Source organism: Cebus imitator, unplaced genomic scaffold, assembly GCF_001604975.1.
Source record: "Cebus imitator isolate Cc_AM_T3 unplaced genomic scaffold, Cebus_imitator-1.0 Scaffold53, whole genome shotgun sequence".
Lineage (NCBI taxonomy): Eukaryota > Metazoa > Chordata > Mammalia > Primates > Cebidae > Cebus > Cebus imitator.
This window is the reverse complement of record NW_016107368.1, coordinates 5,615,111-5,632,115: the sequence shown is the minus strand read 5'-3', so window position 1 is coordinate 5,632,115 and position 17,005 is coordinate 5,615,111. Positions and strand designations below refer to the sequence as shown.

At 49.6% G+C, this 17,005-nt stretch overlaps 1 protein-coding gene across 5 annotated transcripts in view; it reads right to left on the bottom strand.

The window, feature by feature from the left end:
* The window catches only part of ROR2 (receptor tyrosine kinase like orphan receptor 2), a 225,836-nt gene that overhangs the window by 83,113 nt on the left and 125,718 nt on the right, over positions 1–17,005 (bottom strand). Inside the window, exon 1 of one of the 5 annotated variants that reach the window (XM_037738441.1) lies at positions 7,371–7,807. The exons of 3 other annotated variants lie outside the window; for them this stretch is intronic. In XM_037738441.1, the coding sequence (XP_037594369.1) occupies positions 7,371–7,380 (10 nt within the window). In that variant the 5' untranslated portion in view covers positions 7,381–7,807. Of the gene's footprint in view, positions 1–6,956; positions 7,076–7,370; positions 7,808–17,005 lie in introns of those variants that run through there. One more of the 5 variants, XM_037738440.1, reaches the window with a different exon arrangement.

The following is a 17,005-nucleotide window of genomic DNA, read 5'->3' as shown; positions in this document are numbered from 1 at the left end:
TGTGGGATTGACGGGTGCGGTTTTGCCTTCTGCTTGAGCAGATGTTTTCCGGGGTTTACCTCCTTGTAAGACACGATCATCTACTTCTGCGGGCAGTGCCTAAACACGCCAGCCCAGGTGGGACCCTCCGCTCTGCGCTTCAGCTGCAAGCAGAGCCGGGCCCAGGCCCTCGTGTTCTCCACTGTCAGCAGCAGCAACACCTCAGTGAATTCCACCTGAGACGGGATATTCACACAGGGCGCCTGTCCACTCTCTCCCGATGAGGCTCATGCTCAGCAATAAAGGCTGCCTCAAGGACAACTGCAGGCAGCACCGGGAGCCCTGCGGTCTGTGTTACCAGGTGTGGCCTGGACTGGAGGGACCAGAGCCCAGGACTGCGCGTGACACACACAAGGAATGCAACCCTAATTAGGACCCCATTTCACTGTGAGGAAGACAGGCCCAGAGGGGAGACATGGACACTGTCATGCTGCACAGGGGCTGGGACCTAAGCCCCACCTGGCAGAAGAAGGTACAAGGGCAAGTGGTATTGAGTCTGGTGTCACATGGCACGTGGTTCTTTTCTCAGCAGAACTATAAGATGCAGTTTCTCATCAGCAGAGCAAGTGACAGACTCATAGGAATTCATACTCTCTTCAGCCTGAAAGGCCAGCAAGGAGGAAAGGCGACACTGGCTCTGACAGCTAGGGGACAGGAAGCAAATGCCCACACTAATCTTTCCTTCCCATACCTCCCCCAGGCCAGGACGACAGCGCTGGTGGGGGACAAGCTGCCAGCATCTCTGCCAGCCCTCCCCGTGCAGCAGCAACAGACAAAGGTGGGAAATGCTGTCCCTCAGATGTCCCTCCAGGGGCACCCGGGCCCAGACTGCACAGGGACCATGGGGGAGAACAGGGCCCACACAGGGACATCCTTCTATGTGTGGCTGGGGTGCTCATTCAGCCCGTGTGGAAAGCCGGTCACCACCCCAGATCCAACCCAGCATGTCTCCAGGGACAGGGCGGGTCTCTCCAGGGACAGGGCGGGTCTCTCCAAGGAAAGGGCTTTGTTAATCCTGCCTTTATATTTTCTGTATTTCCTGATGTTTTGACATCTGGGACCTTGCTGATCCTAAAGAGATGGCCCCTCTCAACCTCTCAACTGCTAGAAGGACTGGCCAATTCCCTAAAGAGAAGCACTCATGACCTGCCAGTGGACCTTCATGTGGAAACCAACCACAAAGAAGCCACCCAGCTTATGCAGCTTTCACACCCCAGGTCACCATTCACTGGCCACAGTCACCCAGGGCCAGGGATCCAACAGCCAGGGGCAGGCCCACACCTGGAACCTGCTGACATGCCTGCCCTATTTCCCCACGCTCCCTCAGCCTCTTGCTGACCTCAGTGCTGCCTGAGTGAGCCCTCATAGTAAGCCTCCTCCTCCTAGGGTCTGTGACACCAGCCATTTCCATGTCTGTGTGTCTTTCTATTCCTGGATAAAACAGATCCTGGCACACTTTAAAATAGAGCCTTGCTCCCCGGGTGTTACACACACACACACACACACATACACCCACACACACACACACACTCTCTCACACTCTCCGAGCACCTGCCTCCTTCTTACTCCGGTTTGGCCTTACTGGGGGTTGTCCAATCTTTTGACCTCCCTGTGACACAATGAAAGAAGAATTGTCTTGGGACGCAGATAAAATACACTTAACACTAATGACAGCTGATGAGCTTTAAAAAAAAAAAAAGAATCACAAAAACCATCTCATAGTGTTTTAAGAAAGTTTAAGAATTTGTATTAGGCTGCATTCAAAGCCATCCTTGTTGGCCCCCGGTGGTCCACAGGCTGGACGAGCTCAGTTTCAGCGTTCTGTTCACTTGACTCTTCATGTCTGCTGAAATCTACGCAATCCCTTCAGCTTCTTCTGTGTGTTTGTGTGAAATCCCTACATCACATCTCTTGCAAGTAGAGATGCAGAAGAAAATAGGCAGATTTAGCAAACAGCTCGTAGAAATCACCTGATCCTTCAATTTTTCCCAAGGTTTTGTTTGTTTGTTTTGTGAGACAGAGTCTTGTTCTGTTGCCAGGCTGGAGTGCCTTAGGGCAATCTCGGCTCACTGTAACCTCTGATTCTCTGGTTCAAGGAATAATCCTGCTCAGCCTCCCGAGGAGCTGGGATTATAGGCATGCGCTACCATGCCCAGATAATTTGTGTATTTTTAGTAGAGAAGGGGTTTAACCATGCTTGCCAGGATGGTCTCAAACTCCTGACCTCATGATCCACCCGCCACGACCTCCCAAAGTGCTGGGATTACAGGTGTGAGCCACCACACCCAGCCCCAAGCAGGTAATCTTAAACCAAATATATCCTCAGGCTCCTGCGTGGGGGCCGGGCGTGTGGGGAGAATGGGATGTCAGGGGAGACCTCAGAAGCTAATCCACGGATTGGCAATGACTGTGAAAACCAGCATTGAATGTTTCCAACATAAGGCAGGCTCAGCACCTCTGAGGGGCAGGTACACACATGTGTGTGTGGCCTGCCCCCCCCCCGACTCGTGTGTGGGCCATCACACACACTGGGGCCCGCTCAAACAGGCCTTGGATTGGAGCCGTGTGTGTGTGAACTGTGCCATTGGTGGAGAGAAACCCAGTAATCCCTCACACCCACGGGACTTTCTGCCTTGCCCCTTTCTCCTTGTAAAGAAAAATACTTAATTTTATAGGTCTTCAGATAGTTCCCACTTTGGCCAAAAAATAAAAAGAGGGAGGCTTCACTCTACCCTTTCACCAAAGAGAGATCCAGCCAAAGACTGTGTTGACTTACAGAGCTCAATTTCCTATGCTCTGAAAGCCATGAGCATTAGGCTCTACCTGGAGCTAATGTTTGTGGTTCTTTTGCACATGTTCATCTGTCTCCTTACTGTAGAATTCACCTTAATCATATGCCTTTGCGGTTTGCCCTTCATTATTTTTCAATACTAGGAGAAGAGTGGCTAACCAAATGCAATCTTCCATACAAAGTTGATCATCACTGCCCACAGCAGTCCTGCCAGCGTGCCTGTCAACACTGGCCACCTAGGTGACATTTACTTTTAGGGGAAAAAAAAAAAAAATTCTGGCAGGTGCTGCCCCCTCAAGATTAATTCTCAGCAAAGGAAATATAACAAAGTTCTTCTCCTAGCACAATGACAAAAAACCACATAAACGAAATGCCGGCTTTCTACAGTTTACATCACTCACACCCCTTGCTCTACAAGGGCCTACAAATTACAGCTGTTGATGTTTTCCCATAACCTAAACTTTCCCTCTACAGAACTCCGACTTGTCTAAATGTATTTATACTCTTGGTAATGGAGGGCTCATTATTTACACTGGTTGTTTAAACAGTAACCAGATTGTTTGGGGCTGACGCGTCTGGGTCAGGATGGGTTTGCCGTCTGTGAAACAGCACTCAGGGCCTGCTGGGTGGAAGGAGCCACAGAAATTGACGAGGGGGGAGTGGGACTCAAGAAAGGGGCTTTGTGAACTGAAACGAGGCCTACGCTGTGGATCCTCGAGGAGCCAAAGGGCAACGTGATGTCAGAGAACATCAACCCCAGAAACCCAACTGGCCCCATCTCTGAGCCCAGAGCAGCCTCTGGAAGATTCCAGCGTGCCCCATTTCCTCAAGTGCGCTTTGCTACTCCACATGAATTAAGGGCCCCCTCTAATAACCTCTCTGAGAGCCCTTTCTGACTCCCTTCGCCAAAACACTCCATCGTAACCTTGAAGTTCTCAGGAGAGTGTGTTAATAGCCTGGGAAAACGAGGCTTCTCCATGCCAGAGGTTAGAAGGCCCTTGGATACTGGAAATGAGCAAAACTCACTCCGAAAACTGAAAGGGGACCGCAAGAATGAGAGCTGAGAGCCTAGGGGGCATGGCGGCACTGAAGGCTAATCCTGAACTGCACTGCATTTTCCCTCCTAAGGGAGAAGATATTGCAAAACAAGATATTCTGTCAAGAAGAAAAATGTTCCAGCCGAGTAGAGTGGCACGCACCTGTAGTCCCAGTTACTTGAGAGGCTAAGGCAGGAGGATCACTTGAGGCTGGGAGGTCGAGGCTGCAGTGAGCAGAGACCAAACCACTGCACTCCAGCCTGGGTGACAGAGGGAGACCCGGCCTCTAAACAGAAGAATAAAAGAAGGAAGAAGAAAGAAGGAAGAAGACTGTTTGAGGGGGAAAAAAAATCAAAGTGAAAGAAACTTTGACCTATTTTTGATCGTGGAAGGCATCCTCCAACCCAAGAAGGCAGCAGCCTGGTTCTGTCACTTCCCCGGAGAACAGAAACCACTCCTGTCTGTTCATCAGAGGCCATACACACTTACCTGCACCCACTCCAGGGAGAAGAGCGCCCACCCACCATGCAGGTACGACAGGCTCTGGAGGGCCGTGGCATGACTGTGTCACCCTAGAATCTGGTCACCTCCATGACTGCCAGCCGCTGACAAGCCATGACCTCTGAACATAAAAATAATGTCACCATAAGCGATACCGCTAAAGCAGGCCAGCTGTTAAGTACCACATTTTGGAAGAAATCCACAAATTAATGACAAAAAGTTTCCTTCAGATCCCCGACGTTCACAGGCTCCCTCATGAAGTCAAATGGTAGGACTAATATTACCACCATGTGCTCCTAATTTCTTCTTTGTAAGATAAAAATGACAGAGCTCTGCCTTTCAAGGATCTGGGTGATGGTGTGAAGACAAGAAACTCCCAGGGCAGGAGCCAGTGTGGCTAGGAACTAACACACACCTCCGGCATGGCTGGACAGTGGGCCCGTGGGCTGTGGAAAGTAAAACACAAAACAAAGACAATCCAGGTGAAAGCCAGGCCTGCTGGTTTCCAGGAGCTTAGAGAAGCATTCTGGGTCCCCTCCTCATCCCGGAAGGGCTGACGCGGTTGGTGACAATGCCTCAAAGCACCTGCAAGTGTTTGTCCCCACCAATGGCTCAGAGATGTGCCCTCCCATTGCCTGCTCAGAAAACAGGACATACAAAAATGGTAAGAGCTCGAAGGCAGAACCAGGGTATACACGTATTTAATTCTTGTCGGGAATTGAGGAGGCCTCCTTACCGAATGGGTTTGAGAAAAAGTTATAAGATTATGTTTCAAGGAGGAAATCCAATAATGTCCAAAAACTACCTTTTTCCATAATAAATGATATACATTACATTTTTAAATGATCTATGGCTTCCAACATGCCATGTTCCAGATTCATCGTGTGTATAAAATGATTTTTCTCTTACGATCAGTTATTATGTAAGAGTATGGCTTCCTCTCAGGAGCAAAGAAACCACAGGCATTTTCATTCATAATAAAAATTATCACACGGCTTGAAAAATAAACTTTAAAGGCAATTACAATACATGGGTCAAAAAAAGGTGCTTGAAAGAGAACATTAAATGTTCACGGGTAAAATGAGTACAACCAGACTGAGCCATTAAATCAAGCTCCTCTTGCCTTTGACAGGCACATAGTGAGTTACAGGATTTTCATTAATCCTCAAATAAACAGCGTAAATACTGCTCTTAAGTATCGAGAGGTATTCTTGACAAACAATGTGATAGCACTGAAACTGTCAGCCTCCCTGAAACCCACGGTGTTTGGGTAAATTCCCTGCAAAGGAAAACTATTTCACAGGATGCCAAGGACCACTCTGCAATGCACAGTAGCTCCCAAGGCCCTTCTCAGTTGATGGAAGGATATCATCACATCCCTAGACAACACCCAGACGTATGGAGATGGGCGTGTCTCAAAAACCCAACAGCAACACAAAACCACCAGCGCCCGAGGGAGGGGTTGCCCTGAGACTAGCTCCCATGACAGAAATGCGGCCTGCCCCGTGGGACCCTCTGGCCACTGTCTATCTGCTCACAGTCACCCCCAAAGCCGGTGCACCTCCTCTCAGAAAACCCTTCTCCGTAAACGGTAAGCAGCCTCACCTTCTACCCAGTGGCTCAAGGCAAACACCTGATGCCATCTGGCTCCCTCTTCCCCCGATCCGTCACAGCCGGTCCATCGGTTGTCAGCTCTACCCCCGATACAGGTCTCGGATCCAGTGTCCCCTGTCTTTCTCCGTGGGCCTGCCCTCACAGCAGCCACCAGCAAGCCTGCTCACTGCTGTCACCCAGCCCCAACTGCAGCCTCTACCACGTTACCCAAATGTTCACAGCCACAGCAGATCCTTCAAGAGATCAATCAGATCACTCTCCTCCTTGCTGAAACCCTCCCAGGCATCTCCACCTACCTCAATTAAAGCTCCAAATCTTCACCAACCCCAGCCGAGGACCTGCCCAAGCTCTTTGGGCAGCCTCGCCTCCCACAGGAGTAACCCCCTTGCCCCTGTCTGCTCATAGACCACCCACACTCTTTCTTGCTTTGAGAGGTGGACACTCCTGCTTTCTCAGCCTTGCCCCGAATGCCAGCTCTGTGCCCCAGCCTGGACCTGATCTCCCTGCAGAAGCCACCTCCCCCACAGGCTTCCTGCCCACCTGCCAAGGCTCTCACGCCACCCCACACATTCCTGCTCTGCTGTGCAGGGCCCTCCCTGGCATCCGAGATCCCCTCCTTCAGTGGGTCCTTGTTTACCAACCCCCCCACCACTAGAATTGCCTGGTTCTGCATATTTCCAGGGAGATGACATGTCAGTCCCCAGAGGATTTAAACATGACATAAAGGAGCGAAGGTGTGGGAGAAGGGGGTAAATATCAGCAATTACCACTCACCGTTGGTTTTCAGCCCCGCTTCACAAAGACAAGACACTTGGAGAGAACGCGATAACCATCCCACAGCAAAGCTGCACTACCTTAAGTTGACATCATCCTCAATCTCCTAGAAATGTGACAAAGCATTTGAAGAGGTGTCTTTTAACTGACCATCTACACTTTCAAATCACTCTGAACATCTCAGAAGGAGAGCTGTAGACCACCTGTGGGGAGATCCATGGGCTGTGGCTCGACCTGCCTTCCAGAAGCTTCCCTCCCTCCCACTCAGGGCCTCTGAGCAGGCAGAGGGCAGGGCTGACATCTGCCGTTTCAAACACAACCCCAGGGGATCAGTGCTGGTGAGGTGGCTGGGTTGGCATGTCTCTCAGCCAATCTGACTTCTGAAATACAGTGGGGAAAGAAGGCTGGGACCCAGTGAGGAAGAGCAGAACTGGACTATCCCCGCCCTGAGTTCGTGTCAGGACCCTGGCGTGCCTCCATCGAGGAGGGCAGGAGACCTTCTATGGGATCCAGGACTCCTGGTAGCTCCCAGGCCAATGCAGCTATAGGACCACTGCAGGTGGCCATGCAAGACAGAGCCAGTGACCTGCAAAAGAGAGATGGTCTCTACCCACCTGTGCTCATCTCCTCTGGGGAGGAAAGGGGGTCCCTCTTGAGCTGCACTGGGCCAGGCACTGATGTTCAGGACCATCCATCCTGCCCGGCCACCAGCGCCAGGAGCAGCACCCCCTTCGCCTGCCAGGCACCCATGGGGCCTCCTGGGTCCCGAGGTCCTACGGCCACCTTGCCAATCTGAGGCCCCATCTGGTATCCATGGGAACGGAAAGAAAGTCAAGGCTGGGTTTAATGACCAGGATTAAGATTTACTTAGGGAGTAAAAGCAAAAAGAAAACAAAGGCTCAGCTAGTTGTTAAGGGGAGGGCAGAGGAGGGGAAAGACGAGGAGAAGGAGGGGAAGGGGCCATGGGCTGTTTTAGCGTCTCCAGCTTTTGTTTATAGCTGTTCCAGACGATCTGAAAATTATCAGGTCGGGGAGAGGGAACCTCAACACGCTCTGGTCCGAGATGCAATTTATGAAGCATTTCCTTTTCTCTGGGGCCAGAGCTGCGATCACATGAGCCTTTGCTTTTCTAAACTCCATGTTTGTTTTTGTAGTTTCTGCCAAACTAAATCAATTCAGCTTGTGGCAACTTTAAAGAATCATGACTCGCTCAAACAGCCTCAAAGTTTGACTTCTTTCCAAGAACGTGGACCAACATTTGTATAGGTTTCACATGCCTGGCGAGCAAATCCTCTAATTACGCAAATCTGTGTCACAGAACTTCAAATTAATAACTTCTAAGATGACAGATTCCTATTCTTTGATATGCAAGGCTAAATGTCTTTCATTCAGGGAGGGCAGAAATATTAAACTTTTTTGCAACAGCACAACCAGATATCTCTTGCAATATAGCAATATATTTTTTGTTTTTTTTAGGAGGGACTGTTTTTTTTTTTTTTTTTTTTTTTTTTTTGAGACAGAGTTTTGCTCTCATAACCCAGGCTGGAGTGCAATGTCACGATCTCGGCTCACCGCAACCTCCGCCTCCTGGGTTCAGGCAATTCTCCTGCCTCATCCTCCTGAGTAGCTGGGATTACAGGCACGCACCACCATGCCCAGCTAATGTTTTGTATTTTTAGTAGAGACGGGGTTTCACCATGTTGATCAGGATGGTCTCGATCTCTTGACCTCGTGATCCACCCGCCTCAGCCTCCCAAAGTGCTGGGATTACAGGCTTGAGCCACCGTGCCCGGCTGGGACTGGTTCTTTATTTCAAAAAGACACTTGTCAATATTCAGTATCAAAACAGTTGCACTATTGATTTCTCTTTCTCCCAATCTGCCCAAAGAGACCACATCTTTAACTGGAAGAAAATGTCCCAGCCCCACATGCTGTCTCCCTGTACACCACCACTACCACCAACTCCCCGGCCACCCCACCGGGTGGCCAGCCCTTTCCCAGGGAGCCCTCAGACCACATGGACCCCAGGAGACGTGGAGACCCCTCAGGTGACACGGTATTGTCTTCAATAACGGAAACCTTCCTAACAGCCTTTTGGGGTGGGAGAAAGGAAGCCTATGCCACAAAGGAAGCCCCTGGGACTCTAGAAGAAAAGAGACCACAGCCCACGATGGCAGAGTAAGCCTGACACTGTATCCATGAGAAAGCAGAAAGAACCGAGTGGGCTCAGAGGGCCCAGCGACTGCCCCAGCGGTCCTGGAGACTGAAATACCAATGGAGTGGTGAACAGCCCACTCAGAGCCTCGGGTGGCCTCACCTCCAGCCTCTTAGCTGCATAGGAAGCCCCCAACTCAACTCCCTCTCACCCTGAGCCCTACCCATGTGCAGCTTGGGGGAGCAGGGCCTCCCCAGCCTGCAGAACCCTGCCCCCTCCCTCCTCTGCACGTCATGCTGTTCTGTCTCTGTTCTTGAAGAATGACCCCCTTCTTCCATCCCAAGAAGAACCCACAGCCCGCACAGCTCTGTCCAGTCAGTCCCCGAAGAGGTGGTCCACCTCTTCCTCTCTTCCCAGCCAGAAGTTTAGGGCGTCTAGATTAGAGAAATGTCCACAGTGGGGTGAATGGACTATGGCCCAAGGTTAGGCCCCGGTGAACCATCTCAGCAGCCCGTGCAACCACAGGGAGCTGATGGGGCAATGAGATGTCAGCCCAGGGCAAGGACTGACACAGCATGGGAACACCACAGAAGCTCCTACCTTGTCACTGAGCTGCTGACCCTACCCCCAGGCTCCTGGCAGAGCTGCTGCTACACAGAGAAGGTCCTGCTTCCCAGATGCCAACCTTCGGGGCTACAGGCAAAGCTGCTCATCTGTGTGTGTGTGTGTCTATGTCTGTGGCTACGTTAAGCGTCTATGTGTGGGTCTTTGAGTGTGTCTGTTAGTCTCCATGTGTGTTCTCTGTGTGTCTGTGTATGTGTGTCTCTCTTTGTATGTGTCTGTCTTTAAGCGTGTTGTGTGTGTGTCTGTGTGTGTGTCTGTCTTTGTGTGTGTTCTATGTCTGTGTGTGTTTGTGTCTGTGAGTGTGCATTTGTCTTTGTGCGTGTGTGTGTCTTTTGAGTATTCTGTGTCTCTTTCAGTTCTGAGTGTATGTCTGTGTTTGCCTTTCAGTCTCTGAGTGTGTGTGTTGATGTGTCTGAGTGTGTTCTCTGTGTGTGTCTGTCTTTCAGTGAGTCTGTGTCTTTGTGTGTGTGTCTTTGAGTGTGTTCTGTGTCTGTCTTTGAGTGTGTGTCTGTGTGTCATTGAGTATTCTCTGTGTGTGTGTTCTGTGTGTATGTCTGAGTCTTTGTTCTATGTGTGTGTCTGTGTCTGAGTGTTTGTGTTGGTGTGTTCTCTGAGTGTGTTCTCTGTGTGTGTCAGTGTGTCTTTGGGTGTGTTTTGTGTGTCTGTCTTTGAATGTGTCTGTGTGTCATTGAGTGTTTGTGTGTATGTGTCTGAGTGTTTGTGTGTATGTCTGTGTCTTTGTTCTGTGTGTGCATCTGTGTCTGTCTTTGAGTGTCTGTTGCTGTGTCTCTGAGTGTGTTCTGTGTGTCTGTATCTGTGTGTATCTTTTTAGTGTTCTGTATGTGTGTCTGTCTTTGAGTGTGTGTCCGTGTGTGTGCCTCTGAGTGTGTATGTGTCTGCTTTGGAGCGTGTCTGTACTTGTGTGTGTCTGCATGTGCACACCTGTCATGTGAAGAAGAAGGGGCAGCAGGAAGGTGGGGATGGTGATGAGCCTCTCACAATGCGGCTCTCAATACTTGAGCTATCTTTGTAATCTTTTTTCTTTCTTAAAAATTAACATACATTTTGCATTCTCCATTACACATCCATGTTTGTTTTGGTTTTTAAAATCCACTGCCCCCACCTCAAATTTTAATTTAACAAACAAAACAACATCTGGGAAGATGGACGTGTTTCTCCTGTGGCTCCAAGTCTCATCCTCAAGACCCAAGCAAAGCCACACCACCTGGCAGGATGCCCTCTACAGTCCACTGGGAATCTGTGCAAGATGGACCCCAGGGCCCCGGCAGAGACCAATGGAAGCAGAATTCAATGCCCTGAACACATGCATCTGGGGTGTCCTGGGGACCTCATAAAGAACCAGGCAGTCACCTCCCCAGCCCCGAACAGAGAAAATGCACAGTGGCTTCAGTGTGGTCCCCAAATCTGCAGTCAGGAGTCACCGCAGGCCATCTACCCGGAAGGTCCACCACGCTGCCTCCCTGCCTCCCTGCCCTCCCCTCCACACCCCTGTGTGTAATGCTGTTTCGTAGCCCAGTGGGTAACTACAGAGCCAAGTGCGTCCTATCAATGGGTATGTTACAGGTTAAATTGTGTCCCCCAAAATCATATATAGAAGCCAAAATCTCCAGTCCCTCAGAATGTGACCTTATTCTTTAGGGTCTTTGCAAAGTTAAACTGAAGTCCTATAGCTGGGCCCTAATCCACTATGACCCATGGCCTTATAAGAAGGGAAGGTGAGGACACGGACAGACACAAAGGGACAGCCACGTGAGGACACAGGGAGAAGACGGCGTCTGCAAGCCAAGGAGAGGCTTCAGGAGAACCAACCCTGCCCACACCTTGATCTTGGACTTCTGGCCCCAAGAATTAGGAGAAAGCAAATTTCTGTTGTTTAAGCCACCCAGTCTGTGGCACTTTATGACAGCAGCCTGAGCAAACAAATACAGCATGTGACAGGCATGCATTGCTTCGTTATTACTGCCCAACTTCTTTAGTTGAAAAGCACCTCCACTCCACCATGGAGCCACCACTCTGCTGTCTGTGCCCTTCCTGCTGGTATCCTTTCCACACTGGCTGCCCGGTCTTCCCAGCAGCCTGCTCCCTCAGCAGGCTGCAGGTCACACTGCCTCATACAATAGCACCCCCTAGCCCACAAACCCCTCCACAGCTCTGCACCCCTGAAATGCCCACATGCTCACCTGCGGGTCACTTACTCCCCCTGTCCTCATTCTCCAACCCTTGCAAATGTGAGTCAAGCATCTGTAAGCTCCAACCCTTGGTCTTTCTGCTATCCTCAAACATCATCTTGGCTCAGGCATTCACTCCAGGACACAAATATTACTGCCCTGGGGAAGATTCTCGCATTTCTACCTTAGGCAAGGACTCCAACACCCAACACTCATCACGCCCACCATGCTAACTACTCAGCAGTTCCCAGACACTGGGACCAAGAGTCCTTGACTTTCAAGGCTTCCTATTTCTTGAATAAAACTTACTCTGAATGTATGCTTAGTGAGAGGTGGATGCAAGCAAAGGAAAGATGGAAGGAAGACAGTTAAAAATATATATAAACAAAAAAGCCTCACTGCTAAGCGAAAACCAAGAAAAGACTAGAAAAAAAAGATGCTTCAAAACAAATGGTAAATAGGGCAGTTGACCCAAATCAGGATGAGAGAAATCCATGAAGTGATGGAAACGTAAAGAGGGCAACATTTGAATGTGATATTTGAACTGGAACCAGCTGTACAGTCAGGATTTTTAAACGTTTTCTCCTGGAGCTGGCTACTGAAAGCCCTGGAAGCAGCGGCAGCCCAGGGTCCCTGAGCACACCAGCACCTATGCATTGATGCTTACACACCACCACCAAACACCAGAGCTGCTTGGAAAAACAATTCACCTTCTCTCTGGAACAGGGAATGTATAATACAAGGTGAGCTGGGGTTTCTCACTGTGCCAGATGGCAAGAAAGAGCCAAAAACTAAAAGAACAAAGGCACCTGCTTCCAGGGCTCCCATGGGCTGAATGTGAGTATCAGGAAGAACAAAAATGACTCTGTAATACACTGAGTTTTTAAAAATATCATCAGGCATCAACGATTCTCAAAAATTGGCAGAGGATTCTTTTCAGTAGAAACAGCAAAAATTAGAAAAAAATCATCATTTTGCAACCTGCCGTAAAATTCCTGATTCAGGCAAGACTCGCTGGATGCAAAAACCACTGAGCAGAAGGCTGTTTGGGGAAGAAGACAGATGCAGAATGTCCAAGCATTGTCCTACTCGTACTCAGGACAGGCAGAAATACAACACACCTTTTCAGAGGAGCGGGAGAAGGGGGCAGCCACCACTTTAACCAGGTGGTCAGAGTTAGCGTCTCTGACAGTGGGACCACTAGCCCCCACATGTGATGCAGCAGGAAGTGCACAGCTTCTCCAACAAGTGTTCTGACCACAGACATGCAGACGTCCAGTCTGACAGCAAACACAAGGGCAGAGGAGCCAGTAAGAAACATCACCAAAGGTAACAGTCACACCAATTCAAATGTGCAACATTCTAGGACATAACTTTTGCTCTTCAGACCGTCAATGTCGCAACGATAAGAACAAAAAGGAAGGGCTGTTTTAGATTACAGAGTCTAAGCAGTTATAACAAGCGGATCCAGATTTGCAGAGAGAGAAGATATAAAACACATTCTGAAGAGAACTGGAGAAAGGTGAGTACCAAGGAACCGTTAGATGATATCATAGGACCGCTGTTGATTTTGCTCCACATAAGAAAGGTATTGCCATTATGGAGAACAACACTGTTTTTCTTAGAGGAGATGGAGGCTTACATATTTGGGGTAGGGGCATGTCATGATGTCAACAACTTATTTTCAAACTGTTCAGCAACATTTTTCTTTTCAAGACGGAGTCTTGCTCTGTCGCCCAGGCTGGAGTGCAGTGACATCATCTCAGCCCACTGCAACCTCCGCCTCCCAGGTTCAAGCAAATCTCCTGCTTCAGCCTCCCGAGTAGCTGGGATTACAGGCACCCACCACCATGCCGGCTTTTTGTTGTTGTTGTATTTTGTGTGTGTGTGCATTTTTAGTAGAGAGGGGCTTTCACCATGTTGGCCAGGCAGGTTTCAAACTCCTGACCTCGTGATCCATCCTCTTCGGCTTCCCAAAGTGCTGGGATTACAGGTGTGGGCTACTGTGCCAGCCTCGGCAACAAGTTTTTATAAAATATTGATGTAAGGGGCAGAGAGGAAGTGGGGGCCAGAAACAGCATAGTATTAACAACTGCTGAATCTGGGTGGAGAGTTCACGTGTGTTTGCAGTATTATCTTTCAACTTTTGTGCATATTTGAAAACTTTCATAATGAAAAGATGGGAAGGAATAAGGAGGCCCACGTTCCCAAAGTGGCAATGAATAAACAGGATCACATTTACTTAGGCCGGGGCGTCAAGGAAGGTGCCCCCAATCTCCCAATGCATGATGCTTTCAATCTCCTGAATTTCTCTGAAATACATCATCTCTGCCAGATTCACTGGCGGTTCCTCTAAGATCCTTGCAGTTTGTTGCTGTTCTTCCACACCTGTACTCAGGTTCAGCCTGCTTCTACCTCCACTAGCAGAGCTCAGAGAAAACAGGCTTTTCATAATCCTTCACAGTAGTGCATCTAAGTCTATGGGCAGAGAAAAGAATTTCATGTGCTGAAGCCAGGCCTTCTCTATTTCACAGTTCCCAGGTAATCATCATGACCAGGCCACCCTCCCAGAGACACAGTTACCAGCATCTTACAGATAAAGGATGAGCCTTGGGCAGGCAAACAAATGCTCAGAGCCACAAGGAAGTGATGGAGCTCGGCATGAAGTCTCAAGTCCCTTGGATTACATACGTGTGGGGTTCCCCCAGCCAAACTCACTGTGCTTCCTGCTAGAGGGGCCTCTCCACTCTGGGTGTGGCCTTTGGGGACTGCAGCATCAGCATCACTTGGCACTTCATGTTCCCAATGAAGTGGGCACTAAACTTCACTAATGAGTAGGAACATGCATGCACCCTGCACAGGGCAATGCCTCTGCAGGACGCAGTGCATTCCAGAGGTCTACTTCATAACGGCAAGCACTCACAGAAGAGAAGGGAAAGGGAGAAAGCTTTCAAAATCACTCACCAAAAAGGCAGTAGGAAACAGAGGAGATGAAATGCAACCAAATCCTAATGTTTCAATGTACACCAAAAATGTTCCCAACAGGCGCATCTGGGAGTGCCCAGGGACTCCCCCACCCGAAGCAGCTGTCCTCTGGCCCTGGTATGCAACACCCCCATTTCCTTGATGAAAAACAGGGCATCAGGGGTGGGACACACACAGCTCTCCCAGGCGGGACATGGAATCCGTCCCCACACTCTGGAACCAGCCCATGTGTTGGCAATTAGGAAGCAGCCTGCCCTGGCAGGAGGGGGTGCTGGGCAAGGCCTCTTGCCAGCTGTATTCTCTTCTCTGCCAAAACAAGGCCCCCCTTAACCCAGTAAACAGCGCTGCCCACAGGGCACCCCCGGTCCTTTGGCCTCAAGGAAATGAAAGGAACGGGGAGCTCTGGGCTTGGGTCCTGTTCCCAAGTCGGACAGGCCACAGGGCCGGGCTGTCAATGTTTCTTTGTGGCCTTAAGTAAGCCAATGACAAGTAACATGTGTCTTTCAGACATGGGGGCCAACAAGAAAAACACACACATCTGTTTCCACCCCTGGCAGTGTGTCTGTAACACACAGAAGCCCTTAAAGCGGGGTGCCCCGCCCAGGATGCGGAAGAAAGCCTTTGGTAATCGGGGAAAGCTGGGGACACGCAATAAAGTGAAAGCTTGCTCAAGCCACACCCCACTCAGGAGCAGATGCTCCCAGGTGCCAGGAGAGACTCTCCCTGGAAGTGCGGGGCATGTGATGGGCTATTCACGCACCTGGACACCTGGGACAAAGGCGTCAAACTTGTGGGGCACCCAGTGGGCTCCACTCACCTGTAATTCATCTTTAATTCCCCTGTAGTGAGAACATAAAGCAGAGTGCAAAGTACTTGTGAAGCTATCCTGAGATCTTGCACTTGGAAGATCTGGACAGCTGCCATTGCCCGCAAAAAGACTCGGATGGGAACATCTGCTGAGACCCAGGGGGAGAAGGTGGGTGTCCAGAAACATCTCAACACCCAACAGTATTTCAGGATGCTGGGAGAGAACAGGGGCACTCATCCAATGTTGTATTTCAACACGTCACAGGACTTTTGAGTCAGCTCTGAACTGGTTTCACCACAGAGAAAGGATGACTCTTATGACTAGAAAGTGAGTGAACTATCGCTCATTTTGCTGGAAAAAAAGTAGTGGGGGAGTAGAGGATGGACTGTGGAGGAGACGCCTCCGTTCAGCAAAGTCACAGAAGAATTCTCAGATTTTCTCCATTTCCACAAATTGCTGTCTTGGGCAAACACTGATTCTGAAGCAAGAAAAAGAAAGAGAAGGTCCTTCCATTGGCACATGAACCAATTAAAAGCTTGACTGCTGACCTACATTAGCTTTGATCCAACAGGAGGATGGATCTCCTCCCTTCTGGCTCTTAGGAGCTCTCACTGGGTGGCTTCGCCCTCCTGCCTGCTGGTGATTTGGGCAGGGAATGTCGATGTCTTATGTCGCACGTGTCCTGTGGTTTTGTAGTTAACAGCCCAGGCTCCCTGGGTTCAAAGCTGAGCTTGGCCAAGGCTACCCAGGACACTTCCAAAAAGTGTGACTACGAGGCCTCAGTTTCCTCATCTGTAGAATGGAGGGATGATCCCTTCCCATTTATAGGACTGAACGTATGGAGCACAGAACATGGTGCAATGCAGTGAACATGGTGCAATGCAGTGAACATTCTACCAGCAATCATGACGTTTTTTTGTACCCAGGTGTGTCTCCACACACAATCCCAGCCCCATTTCATTTTCATCGTGTTTTTAACCTTGACATAAACCTTACATTTTTACTTGTGTTCCTTACAAAACAACAACAAAAAGAAATACACTCGTTAATTACATGATCCTGCCATGGTACCAGCATAACTTGCTATGCAGAAATCAGTGGTTAATTATTGGGTTAAATAAATGTGACCTTTTGTAAATGTCAATAATCAACAAGTATATACTGTGTCCAGTAACACTTTGAGAAGGGGAGACGCTGAAGGTTCTTTTATAGCTTTGCTCTGATTATTAAAATGCAAGTCAGCAGGCCAGGCGCGGTGGCTCACGCCTGTAATCCCAGCACTTTGGGAGGCCAAGGCGGGTGGACCACGAGGTCAAGAGATCGAGACCATCCTGGTCAACATGGTGAAACCCCGTCTCTACTAAAAATACAAAAAATTAGCTGGGCATAGTGGCGCGTGCCTGTAATCCCAGCTACTCAGGAGGCTGAGGCAGGAGAATTGCCTGAACCCAGGAGGCGGAGGTTGCGGTGAGCCGAGATTGCGCCATT